We start from the raw sequence: 18,951 nt of genomic DNA, 5'->3' as shown, positions 1-18,951 counted from the left end.
ACCCAGAGCCGGGATCGAACCTGGGACCTCAGCGCCGTGAGGCGGTTGCGCTAACCACTAGGCCACCGTGCTGCCCGAATTTGTTCACACTTAACGAAGAAATTGTCAAACGAATGAAAATGAAAATGCGGGAGTTGGAGGAAAAAAAGGAACGAATAGAGAAAAGCAAAATTTCAGGTCACTTTCAATTAACCTTTTAAAAGTCTGCCTTCTAAGGTCAGAATTAAAAATGCAGATTAAGTTCTATTAATACAAAAAAAAAAATCCCTCACTGATTATTCTTTATTTTCACTGCACAGCTTGACATGGAGATGCACCGAAAGATAACTTAAAGTGCCGCCTTTCCTCCCAGGCGGCAATTTCATCATTTAGTTGCAAAGCTCTGACTGATGAAAAGAATCAACCTTTGAAAAGAAAAAAGTCACTCCTCAGTTCCACGGAATGACTGGGATGCAGTAATCTGAGGCTCATTTGGGTTTCTGGACTGTTTCAATTGTCTTCCAGGTACTTGGGTGTGGGCAGTGCCTGAGGGTCAGCACCGTATTGGAGGCTCAGCCATATAGTCACATCCACCTGGCTGACAGGCCGTCAAGCATCCAAGGCGGACGCTGACATTCACCTCAGGTCACTACATCTCAGCATTTCATCAGAATTGGTGGCCAACGTGAATGTCACTTTGATATTAGGATCGGCATGGGAAATGCTTCGGGACTATGAGGGTGGATAAAAAGGTGATGAGGCATCCATTCAAAATGCGAGTTAAATCTTGATGCTTTTCTGTTTTTGATAAATTGTAATAACCAGGGGCATTAAGTACTGACTATCCACCTCTAATAACAGCAGTTCAGGGTAACAATTACAACCTTTGTTGTGTTGCCTATGCTTATTTTAAATAAAGCATCATCAAAGGAAGTCACAGTCCGGTACTGCAGCGCATTGTAAACACTCAGATTTTTCAACATGCACGCTTCATGGGTGGGAAGCATTGCTTTAATTGGAAAGATTGGCTCTCCTTTGGCTGTGCGATCACTTGGCTCAGCCTGTCCTTTGATTTTGTGCCTGACGTTATGGCTTCGTTTCGTTTAAAAAAACAAATTTATATCCATTTTAGCTGCTGAGGGATGCATTGAAATTTGAGGGCAATGAAATTTAAAATACTTCAATTGGGTTTTATTTTATAGCCAAAAGGATCTTTATTAGTTTTCTGTTACACCTCTGCGTTTTACTGCGGCCTAGCAGGTACTGTGCATGGGCAAACACATACCCGTTGGAACATTTACAAGATCAAGAATAAATGACCACAAATTAAAATCAATATAAGTATGCCAGTACCATTTTGCAAATCGCTGCTTCAGGACAAAGAAGAGTGAGCCAACCGAAGGCAGCCTCGGAAAATAGTAACTAGCGTCATACATTATCCTGTACCATATAGTTTGTACTGTCAGAATTGAACCTTTTTATTCAGTGCTCTTTTGGTGTGAGTGACCATTGCGAGGTGGAATAAATCAGGTTGATTTGATTTTAATAATGTGTTAATGTAGAGGATGGCCAAATACGTTAAGTAGAGACCTGAAGGACACACTGTGGTTGCTATGAAAGGCGACAGGTTGAGGAAAAGTAAGGACAATGTCAGTGCCAGGGTGGTGGTGAAAGATTTTAGTTTGCCCTTGTTTGGTCTGGAAATTCGAAGTCATAGCACGTGGGTAAGTTAAAAGAAATGCTCATTATGTGTCTTATTTGTAAGTAGTCACATTGCGGTTGGCTCAAAGGTGTAAGAATGTGCTTACGTATGTATGTACTTTTCTAGAAATAGCGTTTGAAAAAATACAAGCAAATTTGAATTCCAAGAACACTGCACATTGGATAGTAATTCAAAAGATCATGTCTCTTCTAATTCGAAACTGTAAACCCAAACATTTATTGAAAGCTGGACTGTCATTGTTGAACAAACTATAGATTCTTCCCTATAATGCCCCAATTTACTGTACAACAAACACAAATAGCAATTTAAGCTTGCTCGAAGCATGCTAAATTTGAGTTACTGTTATGTGTACATTAAATGGTGTGGCACTTCAGATTTTGCAAGGTTAGGCCTAATTTGTAACCTGGATTTCATTGTACAGGTTTTCGGCCATTGATAGACCCAGGATACATTGAATAGTTTCATGCATTTGTTGCAATGACAAAGATTAAATATCTGAGTGTTTACAATGCTTTTGTAATTGAAAATAAGGATCCTAATTATTTGCTTTTCATTTCTACACTTTTCTTAAAAATAATTTTTAAATATTCCAATACAAAGCAGACATGTATTATACACTATGTTTCCGACAATGCATCAAAATAAAACAGCTCTGCATTAAATAAAATGCAACACTCGTGTTCATTGAAGATCTACTTTGCCAAAATGACCCAGAAGCAATGCATGGGTACCAAAACCGCTCGCACCATCGAAGTAGCGTGCGCTGCTAGTTAACGGGTTCAACGCCTCCTCCGAATTGCTTCACCGCGAAGCAACTACTGACCATACAGATGGCCATTTCCACCACTGCTGCCACCGTCAATCCACCCCCCCCCCCCCCCCCTCAAACCTCACCCCCTTCCGAGCACTGCCGTTAGTCTTGCACTGGGATAATGCAAAGTTCTCAAATGTCCTGTACACAGTCTTCAGAGTTGGAAATCTTGACCGGATTTCAAACACTCAGCACAGTGTGTCCGTGTTGAACGAAAGCTGCGCCTGAAGGAGAGAAAAAGAAGAACGACAAAAATCTGATTACATCCATCAAGAACCACGTAATAAAACTATACATGCAAACAGACAAACTTGACGGGCAAACAAAGACCAGCTGGTCCAGCAAGTCTGTCCCACACCAGGATGGCTGTAGCACTATTACCAGACACTGCTTTCTTTCTGTGGACAGCAGCATATCTCCAAGCTCTGATAACTCTGTGAGAACACAGTGATTCAGCACGTGGTCCCCTAATCCAGTTCACTGGGATATACACTTGCCTCTTCCTTTCCGTACATACCATTTGGTATTGACAGTCAGTATATCTTGGTGGTCTGGTCAGTGTACCAGCATTTATAGCTGTAAGCCCTTTTGACCTTCATCTCATTTATCTAAGGGGGGGGGGAGGCATGCCAGGTCTTTTAAAGCTAATGGGAAGACGGTCAAGTTATCACTTCTGCCTTTCCGCCTTTTGCTTGCCCGTTTGGTGGAATTTGTTTGATCAATTGTACACTGGCTGCAATTGGTCGGTTTGGATGGGCGAGAATTCCTCACAATTCGGAGAATGACTTCACAACAAAATAACAGTTTCAGTAAGGAAGTCAACCAAGAGGTCTGAATGCAGGTATCTTGTGTCTGGCGGTGGGTTAGTATGTGTTTGTCTCAGTGGAGGGAGCCACTCACCACAGCACCCTTTTTCTGATATCTGAGGCAAATGGGGTTTCCATTCTGAAGCTGAGATCAAGGGGCCGTCGAATTCTTCGGGCCCAGGGCAAGGGCGAGGGTAGAAAGATTTCCAAACAGGTTTTGTTGTCTGGAAATTTGAAGTTTTACACCGGAATCCTTCAGTCAAGAGTTAAATTGTGATTCTGGGCATTGGTTTAAAGGAATTCAAGGCAACAGTAGAATTGTGAGGCTTTAACCACGTCACAAGAGCCTTTCAACAAGAGAGAGATGGGTGGGGAAGATGACTAATGTGCTTCTGGCATCCACTGCTTAACGTACCAAACAGTATAATTCTGTGAAGCCTCTCTTTCACTTAAAGGGGCCCAATTATTTGGCTAATTATACATTACACCATATTACCCATCAATGGATGTACTCTTCAGTTTGGACAATTTACTGCAAGTCAACAGTCACGCGAGGAAGAAGACACTGACTGGCAAATTCTTAGTTATTGGTACAGAACCACGGTCACGTTAAATGTCGCTGCCTAAAATAGCTCACCGGCAAATTGAAGGGTTCCACCCAAGATGGCAGCCATTTACTGTGTACTTTAAAGAGCTGGTCACCGTTAGTTGTTTGGGGTGGGTTCTTTTAGTTTGGCGGGGAAGGAATCTGGGTAGTTTGTTACTGTTTTGCTGTTATGTATAAAACTGAAAAAAGTTGAATTAAAAATATTTTAAATAAATAAATAAAATTTGGCATTGTGCGAAACGCAGGCATTCTGACACAATAAATGCAAGTATTACCTCACTTTTACCCTTGTCGGAAGGTTTCCTCACAAGACGGGAAAATCGGGTCATGACATTACATGTTCCCTCAGCAAGAAAGGTGGGCTGACGGAAAGGTAGCTGACGTGTGTGTGGCACCCTTTTGAAGGGAGTTGCTCAATGCAGTGAGTGCCACAATTAATTGGAAAATACCCTCCTCCTTGGGGGGGGGGGGGGGGGGGGGGGAGCAGGATTTGGTTGATCAACCATGATCATAATGAATGACGCAGCAGGCTCGAAGGGCCGAATGGCCTCCTCCTGCTCCTATTTTCTACGTCGAAGGTGCTTATGTCAAAGGAAAACTGACATTTCAAGGTTGCAAGCTTGGACGTGCACAGTTTGCTTCAGCAATCCTGCCGAATAAAAGAGTTTGGAATTGAACTGAGGCCGCTTTCTCCAGCTATAAGCAGGCAGCAGGCATATCACAAGGTGGAATGTATGTTAAAAAAACTGCTTTAGTTGTGGTCACAGTGATGGAGGGTAGAAAACAGCTGAGCTGGTGACAGGCACGTTCCTTGGCCACCTCCGATTTGCTTTTCCCAATCGCAATTTGAGACAGTGGATTTAAGCAACCTCTGCCCGTCAATCTGTGGAAACCACCGGTGTTTCACTTAAAACTTCCACGAGCCGTAAGTAGCAGCCAAATTGGCAAAATATGTTTTCGTCACCTGGCTCAGATTTGCCACGAGAAAAATAAAGGTGCTTTCCGAGACAAACCTGGAACAAAGGAGGTGATTTTAGAGGAATCTGGCCATGGGTCGCCAACCACACAGACTTCTGAGCAATAAAAAGCTTTGTTCCAATCCAAGAACTAAAATCACCACGGTCTCACAATGATCAACAACTGAAACTGGGGCCAGGATTTTCGGGACTCTCCTGTCCGGCTACAGTCTCGCCAAAGTAAACAACAATTTTAATGGTCCCGTCGCATAGAATACTAGCCTGAAACTAGAATAGAAAAATAGATATTTGTACCCCTCTTTGGAGTGAAAGGTTGATGGCTATCAGCTTATACATGGGGTGTCCCTTCTTTTGGGTTCCTTCCTCGTCTTTTTAAAAAAATATTTTCATTCATATTTTGATATTTTAACATTTTAAACACACAACATGATAAATAGAAAATAACACAAATCTTTCCCCCCCTCAGGAACCTCAACCAAACATCCCACTTTGCCGCCCCCCCCCCCCCCCCCCCCCCCCCCCCACCACCACCTCCCCCTTAACAGCTGACAGTTACCAGCTCCTTAAAATGTAGTACAAACAAACCCCATCTCTTGTGGAACCCTTCACTCGCCCCCCCTACCCCCTCAAAGCAAATTTCACCTTTTCCAAATAGAAAAGCTCCGTTAGATCCTCAGCCAGACCCAGGCACAAGGAGAAACTGACCTCCAACCCAAAAGACCTTTTGCGAGCGATCAACAAAGCAAAGCTAAAACATCTGCAACCTGCTCCCGTCTGCACTCAGGCAAGTCTGACACCCCAAATATGCCCCCTAGGGAACTGGGCCCATCCACGTGCAAGATCACAGACATGGAGCTGAAGAACATAGAACAGAACAGTACACGTCTTTCAAATTTCTCCAAATCCGGGCAGGATCAGAACATGTGTATCTGTTTGGCCCGGCCCCTCCCTCACCGGTCACAAGTATTCTCCACCCCCTCAAACAGTCGGCTCATCCTCGACTTTATCAGGTACGCTCTATGTACTACCTTTAGCTGCAGGCCCAGCTTCACACATGAGGTTGAGACATTCACCCCCCACCTCACGCCACAACCCCTCCTCCAGCGCCATTCCCAGCTCCTCTTCCCACTTGGCCTGAACCCCCTCCAGACTTGCCATTTTCTCTGTCAAAATCCTCCCAAAGATCCAACAATGAGGAGGGTGGTGCCACTGGAAAAGTCGGGGAAACTTTTTCACAAAATCCTGCTCCTGTAAGTACCCGAAACCCCCCCCCCCCCCCCCCCCCCCGCCGTCCCAAACCTCTCCCCCAACTCCTCCAAACTCACAAACCGCCCTACTTGTAATAGGTCTCTCATTTCCATTACCCCTTGCTCCTCTCATTCCCGAAACCTAGCATCCATCCTCGCTGGCTCAAACCCATGGTTTCCTCGGATTGGCATCAACTTCGCTGCCAAAATCGCCTCCATATTTTCAACATGGCCACCACCACCCGACACCCCAAATATTTCTCTGGGGCAAATGGGAGCAGTGCCACTGCCAGCGTCCTCAACCCCGACCCTTTACATGAGCCTGCCTCCATCCTCGCCCACAAAGCCTCCAGCTCCCTACCCAAATCTTATACTTTCTCGCTATTCGCTGCCCAATAATAATACATGAGGCTTGGAAGGGCCAGGCCACCGCTGACTGACGCCCTCTCTGAAGCATCGTTCTCTTAATCCTTGCTATTGTACCTCCCCAAACAAATGACAAAGTCAACTGTTCCTGTCCCATAAAAACGCTTTCAGCAAAAAGTTAGGCTGACACTTAATTAAAAATAAAACCACAGCAAAATGTTCATCTTAACCACCTGCACCCTGCTTGCCAATGATAGAGGATGACTGTCTCATCTCAATAAATCCACCTTGACCCCACCCACCAGGTTCGTAAAATTCAACTTATGGAGCCGGGCCTAATCTTGAGCCACCTGCACTCCCAAGTACCTAAAGTGAGTAGTTGCCACCCGAAATGGCAACCCCCCCAACCCTACACCTGCCCCCAGAAAATACACCACAAACACTCGCTCTTTTCTAAATTGAATTTATCACCTGTAAAAGCCCAAATCTCCTAAACAGTCCCATTATAGCCCTTACAGAAGAACCCAGTTTGGCGATATTCAACAACAGAACATCAGCATATAGAGATGCCCGGTGCTCCCCACCATTGCCCCCCCCCCCCCACCACCTCCCACTCACTATCCCCCTCTATTTATCCGAGCCCCTCAGCATTATGGCCAAGGGCTCTATCGCCAGTGTAAACAGGAGGGGGTATATAGGCCATCCCACCTCGTTCCCCTGTGTAACGGAAAGTACCAGGGATTCATCTCATTTGTGCGCATACTCGCCTTTGATTCCTTATTCAGCAATTTAACCCATGGCACAAACTTGGGCCTAATCCCAAACCTCTCTAATAAATAAATAGCTCCACTTAGGGGCAGCACAGGCACAGTGGTTAGCATTGTTGCCTCATGGTGTTGAGGTCCCAGGTTCGGTCCCGGCTCTGGGTCACTGGGTGTTTGCACATTCTGCCCGTGTTTGCGTGGGTTTCGCCCCCACAACCCAAAGATGTGCAGGCTTGGTGGATTGGCCACGCTAAATTGCCTCTTAATTGGAAAAAAATTAATTGGGTACTCTAAATTTATGAAAAATAAATAAACAGCTCCACTCCACCTGTTCAAACACCTCCTCTGCATCCACTATCACCTTCGGCTCCCTCCTTGCTGCCAGAGAAAGCAGACGCCGCATGTTCAGCGACGACTGCCTCCTCTTTACAAACCTCATCTGATTCTCCCCAATCACCTTCGGGAGTCACTCCTCCAACCTAAGTGCCAGTACCTGAGCCAAAATCTTGGCACCCACATTCAGCAGAGATATTGGCCTACATGATCCACACTCCACCAAGTCCTTATCCTTTTTTTAGGGTTCCTTCCTTGTCAGGTAGTTTTCTAAAGGATGGTGGAAACCATCTTCAGCTTCACTAGACCAGTGCATGCCTTGGCTCCTGCTGGATAGATATAGGGTTGAGCAATAGGGGTGGAGGCGGTCAAGGGATTTATAATTAGTGATTGGAATCAAAGCTACAGTTGAAAGGACTGCCAAATGACTGCAATAGAGCGGAGGGCCAACATCCGAGATAAACCATCTGGTTGAAATGGGAACAAACATATAGAGAATGTATTTGTGACGGCAGCGAACCTAACAAGAGGGTTTGATGAAGAGAAGCTTTGGAGTATTGTTCCCATTTTACCATAGATGGTTCGGCTGGACTTTTGGCTGAATAATATGTTGAGTCCTTTTATCACAACTGCATGCAGTACTTACACGCTCCTCCTCAAAGCTAATTAGCCCTTCGTCGTCGCTCTCCAACTCTTCGGGCTCTTCGACAGTCAGAGCCTGCAGTTCTGTCGTGGTGCCTCGTGGCCTCAGCAGGGTGAGGATGCGCTTGATGGGTGACTGTACACCCCCCGTACTGACAGTTTCCTGCTGCTCCAGGTTGTCACTCTGCTTCTTTGCAAAGTTTACAAACACCTGCAATGATCGACAAAGTAGGGGAACATCTCAATAATAACAACAACAGCTTGCATGTATTAAACACCTTTAACGGAAGCACTTCACCGGACGCAATGCGGTCGCATTGCCAGAGGTGGAGACGGTTAGGATGGTTCATTAAATTCTTGCTCAAAGTGTTAGGCTTTAAGGAGGAGAGAGAGCTAGATGGATTTATGGAGGCAACTCTAGAGTTCCCGAATGTAACTTAAGGCTGAACTTCAAATCCACGGGCGGGATTCTCTGACCCCCCCCGCCGGGTCGGAGAATCACTGGCGGGTGGCTTAATCCCGCCCCCACAGGCTGCTGAATTATCTGGTGCCGGGGATTTGGCAGGGGCGGGAATCGTGCCGTGCCGGTCAGCGGCCGCTGGCAGCGCCCCCCCGGCGATTCTCTGGCCCACGATGGGCCGAGTGGCCGCCTACTTTCGGCCAGTCCCGCCGGAGTATGTTACACTAGGTCTTTGTGGCCTCCGGGGTCCTCGAGGGGGGGGGGGGGGGGGGGGAGGGGAAAGAGGAGGGGTGCGGGGGAATCTGGCCCCGGTAAGTGCCCCCACAGTGACCTGGCCCATGATCGGGGCCCACCGATCCACTGGCGGGAACGTGCCGTGGGGGCACTCTATTCTTCCGCACCGGCGGCTGTACCGGTCCGCCATGACCGGTGCGGAGACAAAGTCCTCTGCGCATGCGCTGGGATGATGCAAGCACACGCTGGTGCTCCCGCGCATGCGCCAACACGCAAGGCCGGCCGGCGGAGGCCCTTCGGTGTCGGTTGGCGTGGCGCCAAGCCCCTTTCCCACCGGCTGGTGCGTGCAAACAAATCCGGCACCGGCCTAGCCCCTGAAGGTGCGGAGGACTCCGCGCCTTTGGGGCTGCCCGAGGCCGGAGTGATTCACGCCACTCCTTGGCGCCGGGAGAATCCTGCCCCACATGTTTTCATTATAAGAGCATTGCTGTTACATGCTGCTAGCCCAGTTGAAAGCTTCAGGGAATTTTCCATATAAATAGCAACTAAGGCAGTGCAAAGAAAACTGTTTGAGGGCACTCTTTAGTTGTTGAACTGTGAGACCTTAGTTTGAGACAGGTTTAGCCAACTGGCTGGACATCTTCTCTCACTGCTGGTTCAAGGTAGCCTCCATGAAATGAGACTGAGCATGTTCAAATCAAATCTTTGTGGGTGCCCACACAGAACAAAAAATTGACCACGGTTCACCACGTCATTTAGAGATTTAGCACTGAGAATTTGGCACGGCAAATAGAAAATGCTATCCTGGGTTAGAAAGTTGGCTTTGTGGCATCCTGTCGGGAAGTGGCTTCCCGCTCAGGCTGCTCAGCAGTCAAATTTAGAGGGCGCGATCTTCCCAAAAGGAAGCAAAGTCGCCGAGCGGGCGTGTTTAGCTGCGTGTTTCCTGTGGTGCTGAGAAACACATGGCTATTCAATGTGACTCGCTTTGACTAAGGTGCCTGAACGGGGAACATATAGCCGAGGCCGCACATAGCCCCATTTTTTACAATGGGCAGCTCTGCTCGCCGGAACTGGCACCGTGGGAGTGCCCATGCCAGTTGGCAGTGCCATCTGGGCACCTTGGTAGTGTCAGGCTGGCACCTAGGTGGCACTGCCTGGGTGCCAGGCTGGTGCTGCCAGGGTACCCAGGTGGCATCAGCACCACCCTGCCCAAAGGGCATTCACAGCTGGGGCCTCCAATCCCCTTGGAGCCCCCCCCCCCCCCCCCGCGATTGCCGTTCCGTCTGGTCCCCGTTTGTGGGGACAGTATCAAATGGCGCTCGCCCGAGGTCTCCAAGGCGGAGGGATTGAATCCCAAAGCCTCAGCTACCTTCAGAATCGGTGCAATAGAGTAAGGCTTACTGCCTCGCTCTAATATGCAGATTTGCTAAAAAGTGATCCCGCCATTGTATAAACCAGGAAGTCTTTCATCTTATCAGTTCAGACTAGACTCAAATTAAATCCAAGGATTGCGTTCAAATAATTTTTGTCTTCATTATTTATCACAGGGTTCAAATGTCTTTTAATGGTGGAATTTCGTTAATTGAAATATCCCTGCCTCCACTTCCTCCCTCCAATCCAGGCATCAATCTCACCTGACCCCTACCAGATGATTTGATATTGTCACTGAAGCCGTTTATTTTCAAGCTGTGATGGACAATTCAGTGTCTGCCTGACCTGAAGCCAATTAACTATTGGCCAGAAATACCCAGTGATTGAGTTTTATAAGAAATTCTACTTAAGCACAAATTAGCAGCCAAGACATTTTTCAATGTCCTTTTCTTAGTCTGAAAAAAACAAGTTTATTCATTCTAATAAAAAAGTTAAACAATGAGTGGTAGAGTTATGACGTCTATTGGGTGTTACAGCACAAGCAGTAATGTTGATCCATGACCGGAATTCTCTGGCCATCGGGATTCTCTGATCCTGCCGGAAGTGCTCTGCCGCCCGTGGGTTTCCTGGCGGCATGGGTTGGCTTTAATGGGAAACCCCATTGACCAGTGTCGGGAGTAGAGAATTCCGCCACCAGGGAATGTCGTGCCACCGAAAAACACGTGGCTGGGGACTTGAGAATCCAGTCCTTTATCTGTGTATGTATATCTATCTACACAGTTTAAATATCCTTAATTGTAGAGAATGAAAATCCCCTCCAGTGACGCAGTCTGGTTAGCCCATTTCCAATGTCACACTTAATTCAATGGTAGCACTTCCGACTCTGGGTCGGAAGGTTCTGCGCCAGGCCTTGAACTCATAACCCAGGCTGGCTAAGACAATTAACCAAGGTTCTCCCTGCCTATTCAGATAGACAGACATTAGGCTATTTTTCCTAGTGCCTTGGTCAAGGTTTCATCCTCAATCAATCAGTAAGAGAGAAAAAGGCTGATTTGGCCATTTGTGACATATTACCCAAATACTTGAAAAGTGGTTTAACTCGATACAGTAGAAGTGATTGTCTGCCTTTTGTGTTGCTACCACTATTTCTCCAAATTGATAATATCAAGTGACAATGCAAATGAATAGACAGTATTGTAAGATGCTATAAACTGCAAGAGCAGCTGGCTTGTCAGCTGAACCACAAAAACAGAAAACCAACCACAACCCTTTGTTGAGATACACGTTCTTTTAACTCACCCAAGTATCATTCCAAGAGGGCTCAATGGTGGCTGGATTATCGGAATTCAATGCTGCCTGGTAACGTATGTGTGGTTTCTGATCTGGAAGCTTGTTGGACGGTGCATTTTAAAGGAGCCTACCGCAGCCCAATTGCTCTAGTGGCAAGATTCATGTTGCACCTGTGACACCGGCCACGCCTAACGCTCGGATGACATCTGAACGTTTTCATGTTTTTTGACCGATATATGTCAGCTGCTCATTTGCAAACATTTTAACTGCTTTATGCGCCTTGAAGAGATCCTTTCCGGAGATTCTCAAATTACAATTACCCTTGTTCTCTCTGTGCTGTGGGATTTACTCACATTGTCCAGTGTCGTTTGACTGACGGAATAATCTTCAATTCCTAATACGTCAACTACTTGCTCCATCTTACTGAAAACCTGTGCCAGCGAGATATTTTCCGACTTCAGCTGGTATTGCACTTTGGTATGGTGTCTCTCCTAGGATAAAATAAGTCTGCGTCAGATTTGGAATGAGTTTATTGCTGCGATAGCAACTTCACATAACTGGGTCCCAACGCGAGCACTGGAGCAAAACGTATCGAGCACAAATAAACAGATACTTTTTTTGTCTTTCACGGGATGCGGGCTTCGCTGGCTGGGCCAGCATTGTTGCCCAGTCTTAATTGCCCACGAATGGAGTGGCTTAAGGGAACATTTCAGTGGGCGGTTAAGAGGGCAACTCACTTGTAGGCCAGCCCACGTAAGGATGGCAGATTTCCTTCCCTGAAAGTGAGCCAGATATATATTTTTTTAAAACAACAATTGTTTTTAAACAATCAATGATAGTTTCATGGTCATCGTTGCCGAGAATAGATTTTGAAAGTAAATTGAATTTAAATTCCACAACTGCGTTGATTTGAACTTGTGTTTCCAGAGCACTAGCCCAGGAACAGTACCACTACCGGGCGGCATGGTGACACAGTGGTTAGCACTGCTTCTTCACAGTGCCAGGGACCCAACTTCGATTCCGACCTCGGGTGACCGTCTGTGTGAAGTTTGCACGTTCTCCCCGTGTCTGCGTGGGTTTCCTCCGCGTGCTCTGGTTTCCTCCCAGAGTCCAAAGACGTGCAGGTTAGGTGGATTAGCCATGCTAAATTGCCCCTTTGTGTGCGTTTGCAGGAACAGGACAGGCATTGGGCCTAGGTAGAGTGATTTTTCAAAGGGCCGGTGCAGACTCGATGGGCCGAATGGCCTCCTTCTGCCCTGTATGGATTCTATAACATGCCACCATCTCCCCAATGTCAGCATTACATCGAAGACATTGTGAATATTTTATTTCATGCTCCAAAATACAAAGTGTAACTGGGAGGCTGTACATCACAGGATTCTCATATTTTATCCTCCAGGATGCCTGCCCTAAGTTCTATCCGATCACTTTAGCTATGAGGCTCCAAGCCCTCTCAGATTCCACTGCACTATTTCGAAGACTAGGTAAGATCACCCTGGTGTCCTGGCCAATATTACATTGCTCTTTCTGGGAACTATTCTCTGTGGAAGTTGATTGCCACCGTTCTCCACATTACAACAGTGACTACACATCAAAAGTACTTTGTTGGATGTAAAGCACTTTCAATCTCCCGAGGTATTAACTGTATATTAATTGTTTTTAATTTTATGCCAGTGGTGGTAATGCATAACCTCCCTGGTTACAGGGATAGGGTGGAGGTGTGGGCTTAAGTAAAGTGCTCTTTGCAAGGGCCAGTGCAGACCCAATGGGCCAAATGGCCCCCTTTTGCACTGTAAATTCTATGATTCTAGGATGAGATGGATAAACAAATTCAGGTAATCTTCCAGAATGAATACGTTTGTACTGTGGGATTGTGAAAGAGCATAAGGCTCATGAACCGTCCTATCTAACACCAATCCTTCAGTGGGACTATATTAACGCTCCTTCTTCTCTTCTTTTATATATGGAAACAATACAAACAAGAAGACAGTTTTCAGCAAAATTAAGACCTTTAAAACTGCCTCGTTGAAATGTCTGTTCAACTATTTACTTTTAAAAACTCCAGATAAAGCTGGCAAAGTTACACTTTAGACTTCCTGTTCCAATTCACCCTTAGCGCAATGTCGGCATAAATAGAGGAGATGTGAGGCAGCAACATCACTGTCCTTCAGTGAAACGTGGATCTGTACAGTGCACTGTAATTCTAAAGGTCATTGTTTTGAAACCCCCTTCAAAGTCTCTCCAGAGACTCGAGCACATGATTTAAGTGAACACTTACTGAGGTAGCCTTGTGCCGTCAGACGTACCCTCTTTCAGGTTTGACATTAAGCCGAGACCCTGTTTCCTATCTCAGAAGGACATGTAAAAATCTCATGATACTATATAAACAGAATCCCAGACCAACAATAACCCTGCAACCAATGTCACTAAAGACGCAGATTATCTGATAGTGAATCTCGTTGCTGTTCATGGGAGCCTGCTGTGCATAATTTGGCTTCCTCATTTTCTCACGTCGCACTCCAGAAGTACCTGGCTGCAGATCAATCCGCAATCGTGGAACCGGCAGAAACTACCCCCGTCCCAATTTATTGCCGATGAAACAAAGTAGAGATTTTAGCCCGAACAAGTTGCAAAAACTGGGATGGAATTCTGGCCACTTTTATTCACTACAAGTCAGAAACAGCTTTCGGGGATAACTTTGTTGTCTCTTGATATCAGTGATTCAAACCTATTCCAAAAACTTTGGAAAAGTTATAATGGTTTGTAGGGCATCCGACGAGAGGTGAAGGAAACACATGAGCCATGCATAACTTTCCTGTTCTCAACAGACAAAGAAACTGAGCGAATTCATCCAGAATGGGCAGGTTTGCACTGCGGGCACAGGGCCCATGCCCGTCCTGCATGGCACCGACCCATTTAAGAGGACAGTGTGGAGGCATCAGGAAGATTGTTTTCAGATGAATTCATACCTTCAAAACTGCTTCAGGGAAATTTCTGTTGAAAAAGCGGACAACTTCTTTCACGTACAGGCTGGACTTGGTACGGACAGTGATCATGTAGCCATCGCCAAACCTTGGAAATAAGTAAAAGGAAGAACTGATCAGTCAGAATCCATTTTAAAATCAGACGGCCATCAGTCCGAGTTTGTAATGCTGTCTGTTACGCACGATGGAAGAAACTGTGCACTTGATGTTAGCTTTTTGACCGTAACTGGAGCTCAAAGGACAGAATCTTGAATGAAGACAGGATCTGTAGATGGGCAGACTTTAAAAAAAGACATCCTCTTGTGTAAAAGCAGTGATGTGTATAATAAATATTTATCTATTAATTATTTAGACCAAGGGCGACAGGTCCAGCATTTTGCATCATTCGAACTCCTTTAGCTGATGTGTGAGACAAAATACAAATTTTTTAAAATATAAATTTAGATTACCCAATTATTTTTTCCAATTAAGGGGCAATTTAGTGTGGCCAATCCACCTACTCTGCACATTTTTGGGATGTGGGGGCGAAACCCACGCAGACACTGGGAGAACGTGCAAACTCCACACGGACAGTGACCCACAGCCGGGATTGAACCTGGGACCTCAGCGCCGTGAGGCAGCTCTGCTAACCACGAGGCCACCGCGCTGCCCCACAAAATACAAATGTTGAACCAATAAATGGCTGACAGGGTTCAGCTGTGGGCTATATCCATGTAATTTATCCATTACAATCACTCTGCTGCTCCTCTCCCCCCCCACCCCCCCCCCTCATTTGACCTCCCAGTCCTCCGTCTACCCACCATCCAATTCTTGTCGTCATTCTGCAATTTTATCCCATTTCGCATCCTTGACCACTATGGAAGCTGACATTTCCCATCTATTACCTACCCCTCCTAGTCCCCATTAATAATGTCTTGCCCTTAGTGCAAAACTGCTCTGCTTCTTTTGAAAATTAGCTTCACTTCTCAATTCAAAAAAGCTTGCTCCTCGTCCATTTATCCTCTCTGACCACTGCTTCATCTCAAAATATATTTTTTTTGCCTAAGGTCTTTGAATAGGTTACCACTTCCCAGTTCCATGATCAGCTCTCCCAAATATTTCCTGCTCAAATTTCTCTGGCCTGTAAATGATACAGCAGCGAGATTGCTCTTATCTAAGTTGTGAATGGTATCCTCCGTATCTTATCCCAGCTTGCTTTCTGTGACCTCATTGCAGGCGCTGATTGGACCATCTTGCCTCATTGCCCAGTTCCTCAGGACTGGTCTCAGCTGCTTTCAGTCCGATGGATTCTACCACAATCAAGCAGTATTTTCAGAGATTGCTGTTGCTCCCATTGAAGCGCAGTCCCCTTCAGGATTGATATTCAAACTCTCCTTCTTCTCCATCGATCCATCCACCCATATAATCTTTACAAGTGTCACAAGTAGGCTTACATTAACACTGCAATGAAGTTACTGTGAAAATCCCCTAGTCGCCACACTCCGGCGCCTGTTTGGATACACAGAGGGAGGATTCAGATTGTCCAAATTACCTAACAGCATGTCTTTCAGGACTTGTGGGAGGAAATCGGAGCACCTGGAGGAAACTCACGCAGACACGGGGAGAACGTGCAGACTCTGCACAGACAGTGAGCCAAGGCGGGAATCGAAACTGGGACCCTGGCGCTGATAAGCAACAGTGCTAACCACTGTGCTAGCGTGCCTCCCTTGCGACATTATCCATGAACACAACGTTTTTTTATGTTGATAATCCTCAGTATCAAGTCTTCACTCTTCCCTTAACCCCATCACCTGTGCACAGGTTGATTGTCAAACTGACATCAACTTGGGGGAAATGAAAGCATCCAACTAAACAGCATTCAAAAGTTTTCGGCCCCTGCATCCAGGTCTCAGAAATTGTGGCATTCTGTCTGATGCTTAGCTGAGCTTCAAACTGCACCCGCTCTCAGCAGAACGCATTTACTTTCATCTCCCCATTGCTGACCCAGTTCAGCCTCCGTATTCACGGGTGGAATTCTTCCTCGCCTCCTGGGGTGGGATTGATGGTGGGCGGGCAAGCACAATGAATCTGGTGGGAGCCAAAAAGGTGAAAACCTGAGGGTGTAAAACCCCGCTACAGTTCTCCCAGTGGTGGGTTAATGGCAGATCGCTCTTCCTGCTTCTTGTGAACGCTCATTAAAACAGCTTCAGTCAGTGTCCCGTCACCCCTTTCAATTCAGTGGGAGATTAGGCGGTCTGAAACCCTATTTCTAGAGAGTGGCGTGCACAGGGTGCACCTCAGTTCGCCAGAGACTCCGGGATGAGCGCAACATCTTTCTACCATAGTGCTCCGCTACTCCCGATGCGCTGTTCACCACTCTGCTGGGGCAGACTGGTTCCTCCCTCCATCTCCATGTCGAATTGGTCCTTACGGACCGTGCTGCTGTAACCCCGGACCCTCGTGTGTCACTGGCTCGGGTCAGTACTGCGCCTGGGGTTGGGGAGGACAGGGGTCTCCTTGCCCTTGGTGCCACACACTATCCGTAGAAGACCGTGGGATTCCTGCAGCCACCACAACAAAGGTCTGAAGTTCGACTGGGAGTGGAGTGAATGGGTGGGGGGAGGGGGGGGGGGATGTAGCCCAATAATGACAAGGGCAGTGTGGAACGAGGGATGTGCAAGGATTGGGGTGAGGGCTCATGATGCCTGGCAAAGGGGCAAGGAGGTGGATAATGAGCACGAAAAGTGAAGGCAGAGGGAAGACCCAGAGGAGGGAAATGACAAGGCTGCGTGAAAAGTTCACAAACAAGTGGATAGTAAAGCATTCACTGGAAGGGGGGTGCATGAAAGCTCCGGGTGTAGTAGGTAGAGGGGCATGGGGCAACTCGCAGGTGATGGGTTTGGCAGGGAGGGGGGGGGGGGGGCGTTGGGGGGAGATAGTTATGTCAAGGAACAGATTTGTTCTTGAGGCTGCTCGTCCTTTCCCTCTGGGGTGCCGACATCCTGCATTGTCTGGTGAGGACAGGTGGGCTAGAGAGAGTGATAAGAGTGTCCCGGGCTGGTGTTTAAATATGTCACTGGGACCTTCGAGCCTGCCAACGTGAACCAGCAGTCAGCCTGCCAGGAAAGTCAGAGGAGAACTAACTTGTGCAGAATTAATGGGCTTCCAAGCGCGGAAATCTGGCGCCGGAACCCACCATTCTGGTCAGCAGGACAGATGTTGCCGGAGCTGTTTCTGCACTTACTCACAAATTGAAAGAATTCTGCCCATTTTTTTGCTCCTTCACTACATCCAAGTGCCCATCCTCAATAAACAGCAGCTTGTTCACAGCTCAACTGCTGGGATCTTACCCCGCACTAAGTCCCATTCACCCAAAACCCTCCTTCTCACTAATCTACAGTGATCATCCCCAACACCTCCCCGTCTTAGTTTCTTAATGCACCGGATTTAAAATACTTACATGGCTTTACCCCATATTACTGTTAATGTACTTATTGTAGCCAATGAGGAGCCCCGAATAGGTGAGCCCTACTCATAGTTGGGAAATACAGCAACAAAGTAATACCCCAAATCGCAGCCGGGACCATCCTGAGAAGCCATCTCCTTTTTGAGCCGCCTTTTATCTTGGGCAGTTATCGGGCCCGCTGTTGGGCTTCTACCCCTCAGCGGAGGAGCTTGTACTCCATGAGCTACACGAGGTGGTTAATCGGGTTGTCCCCCCCCCCCCCCAGGTAATAACAATCCTCAGTTACTATGTTTCTCGACTCTTGCACCGTCCTTCTGTGCATCATGCACATCTCCCACTCGCCACTACCCCCGCACCTCTGTCCCACTATTGATGTTAGAACCTTTTGTCATTGCTCAGTAACTTGGCCACCCTTCTACTTCCAAAAACCATCTCTAAACTCGGCCCGGCCTAGTTTGTTTCATAGGGTTCATTTCATAGTCCAAAGGCTTGTTCAGAATTCCTGACTATTTCCATGCCTTGAAAGTCGAAACCCTTGGGAAGTCACCTTTGGCTGTTTTCCATGTTCTTGAAGAGCAGGTGCGGTGATGTTAACTACATCATAAAGATAATGGTATACAACTGGTTGTTGGAATGATGCAGCTTGGTAGCCCCTCCTTAACGCTGCTGTAAGTGAATCCTGGCAGATTAACCGTTAGTTTGTAGCAATGTGCTTTAAGAACCCAGTGATACTGGTGAGATATAAAGCAGCCAGTAATAACTTCACTAATCTTTCTCAGAGTGGCAAACATAATCGGGTTTTTTGTTCAGGTGATAACCATCTGGTATTCCAAAGTCTTTGCCATACAAGAAATGTCACATTGTATGCTGCTGGTGTTGGTGTCTGTGCCACGGGTATCAGAATGTGTATTA

General features: G+C 46.8%; 1 protein-coding gene across 3 annotated transcripts in view; it reads right to left on the bottom strand.

Annotated features, from left to right (window-relative positions):
* Positions 1 to 264: 264 nt before the first annotated feature.
* abca2 (ATP-binding cassette, sub-family A (ABC1), member 2) overlaps positions 265 to 18,951 on the bottom strand; it is a 577,021-nt gene continuing 558,334 nt past the window's right edge. For all 3 annotated transcript variants that reach the window (XM_038782183.1, XM_038782184.1, XM_038782185.1), the window contains 4 exons: positions 14,580 to 14,682; positions 11,964 to 12,101; positions 8,260 to 8,466; positions 265 to 2,737 (listed from right to left, as the gene is read on the bottom strand). In XM_038782183.1, coding sequence (XP_038638111.1) covers positions 2,702 to 2,737; positions 8,260 to 8,466; positions 11,964 to 12,101; positions 14,580 to 14,682 — 484 coding nt within the window. In that variant the 3' untranslated portion in view covers positions 265 to 2,701. The remainder of the gene's footprint in view (positions 2,738 to 8,259; positions 8,467 to 11,963; positions 12,102 to 14,579; positions 14,683 to 18,951) is intronic.

Source organism: Scyliorhinus canicula, chromosome 21 (assembly GCF_902713615.1).
Source record: "Scyliorhinus canicula chromosome 21, sScyCan1.1, whole genome shotgun sequence".
NCBI classification, from domain to species: Eukaryota; Metazoa; Chordata; class Chondrichthyes; order Carcharhiniformes; family Scyliorhinidae; genus Scyliorhinus; species Scyliorhinus canicula.
The sequence above is the reverse complement of the archived record's forward strand: the minus strand, read 5'-3'. Positions and strand labels throughout refer to the sequence as shown.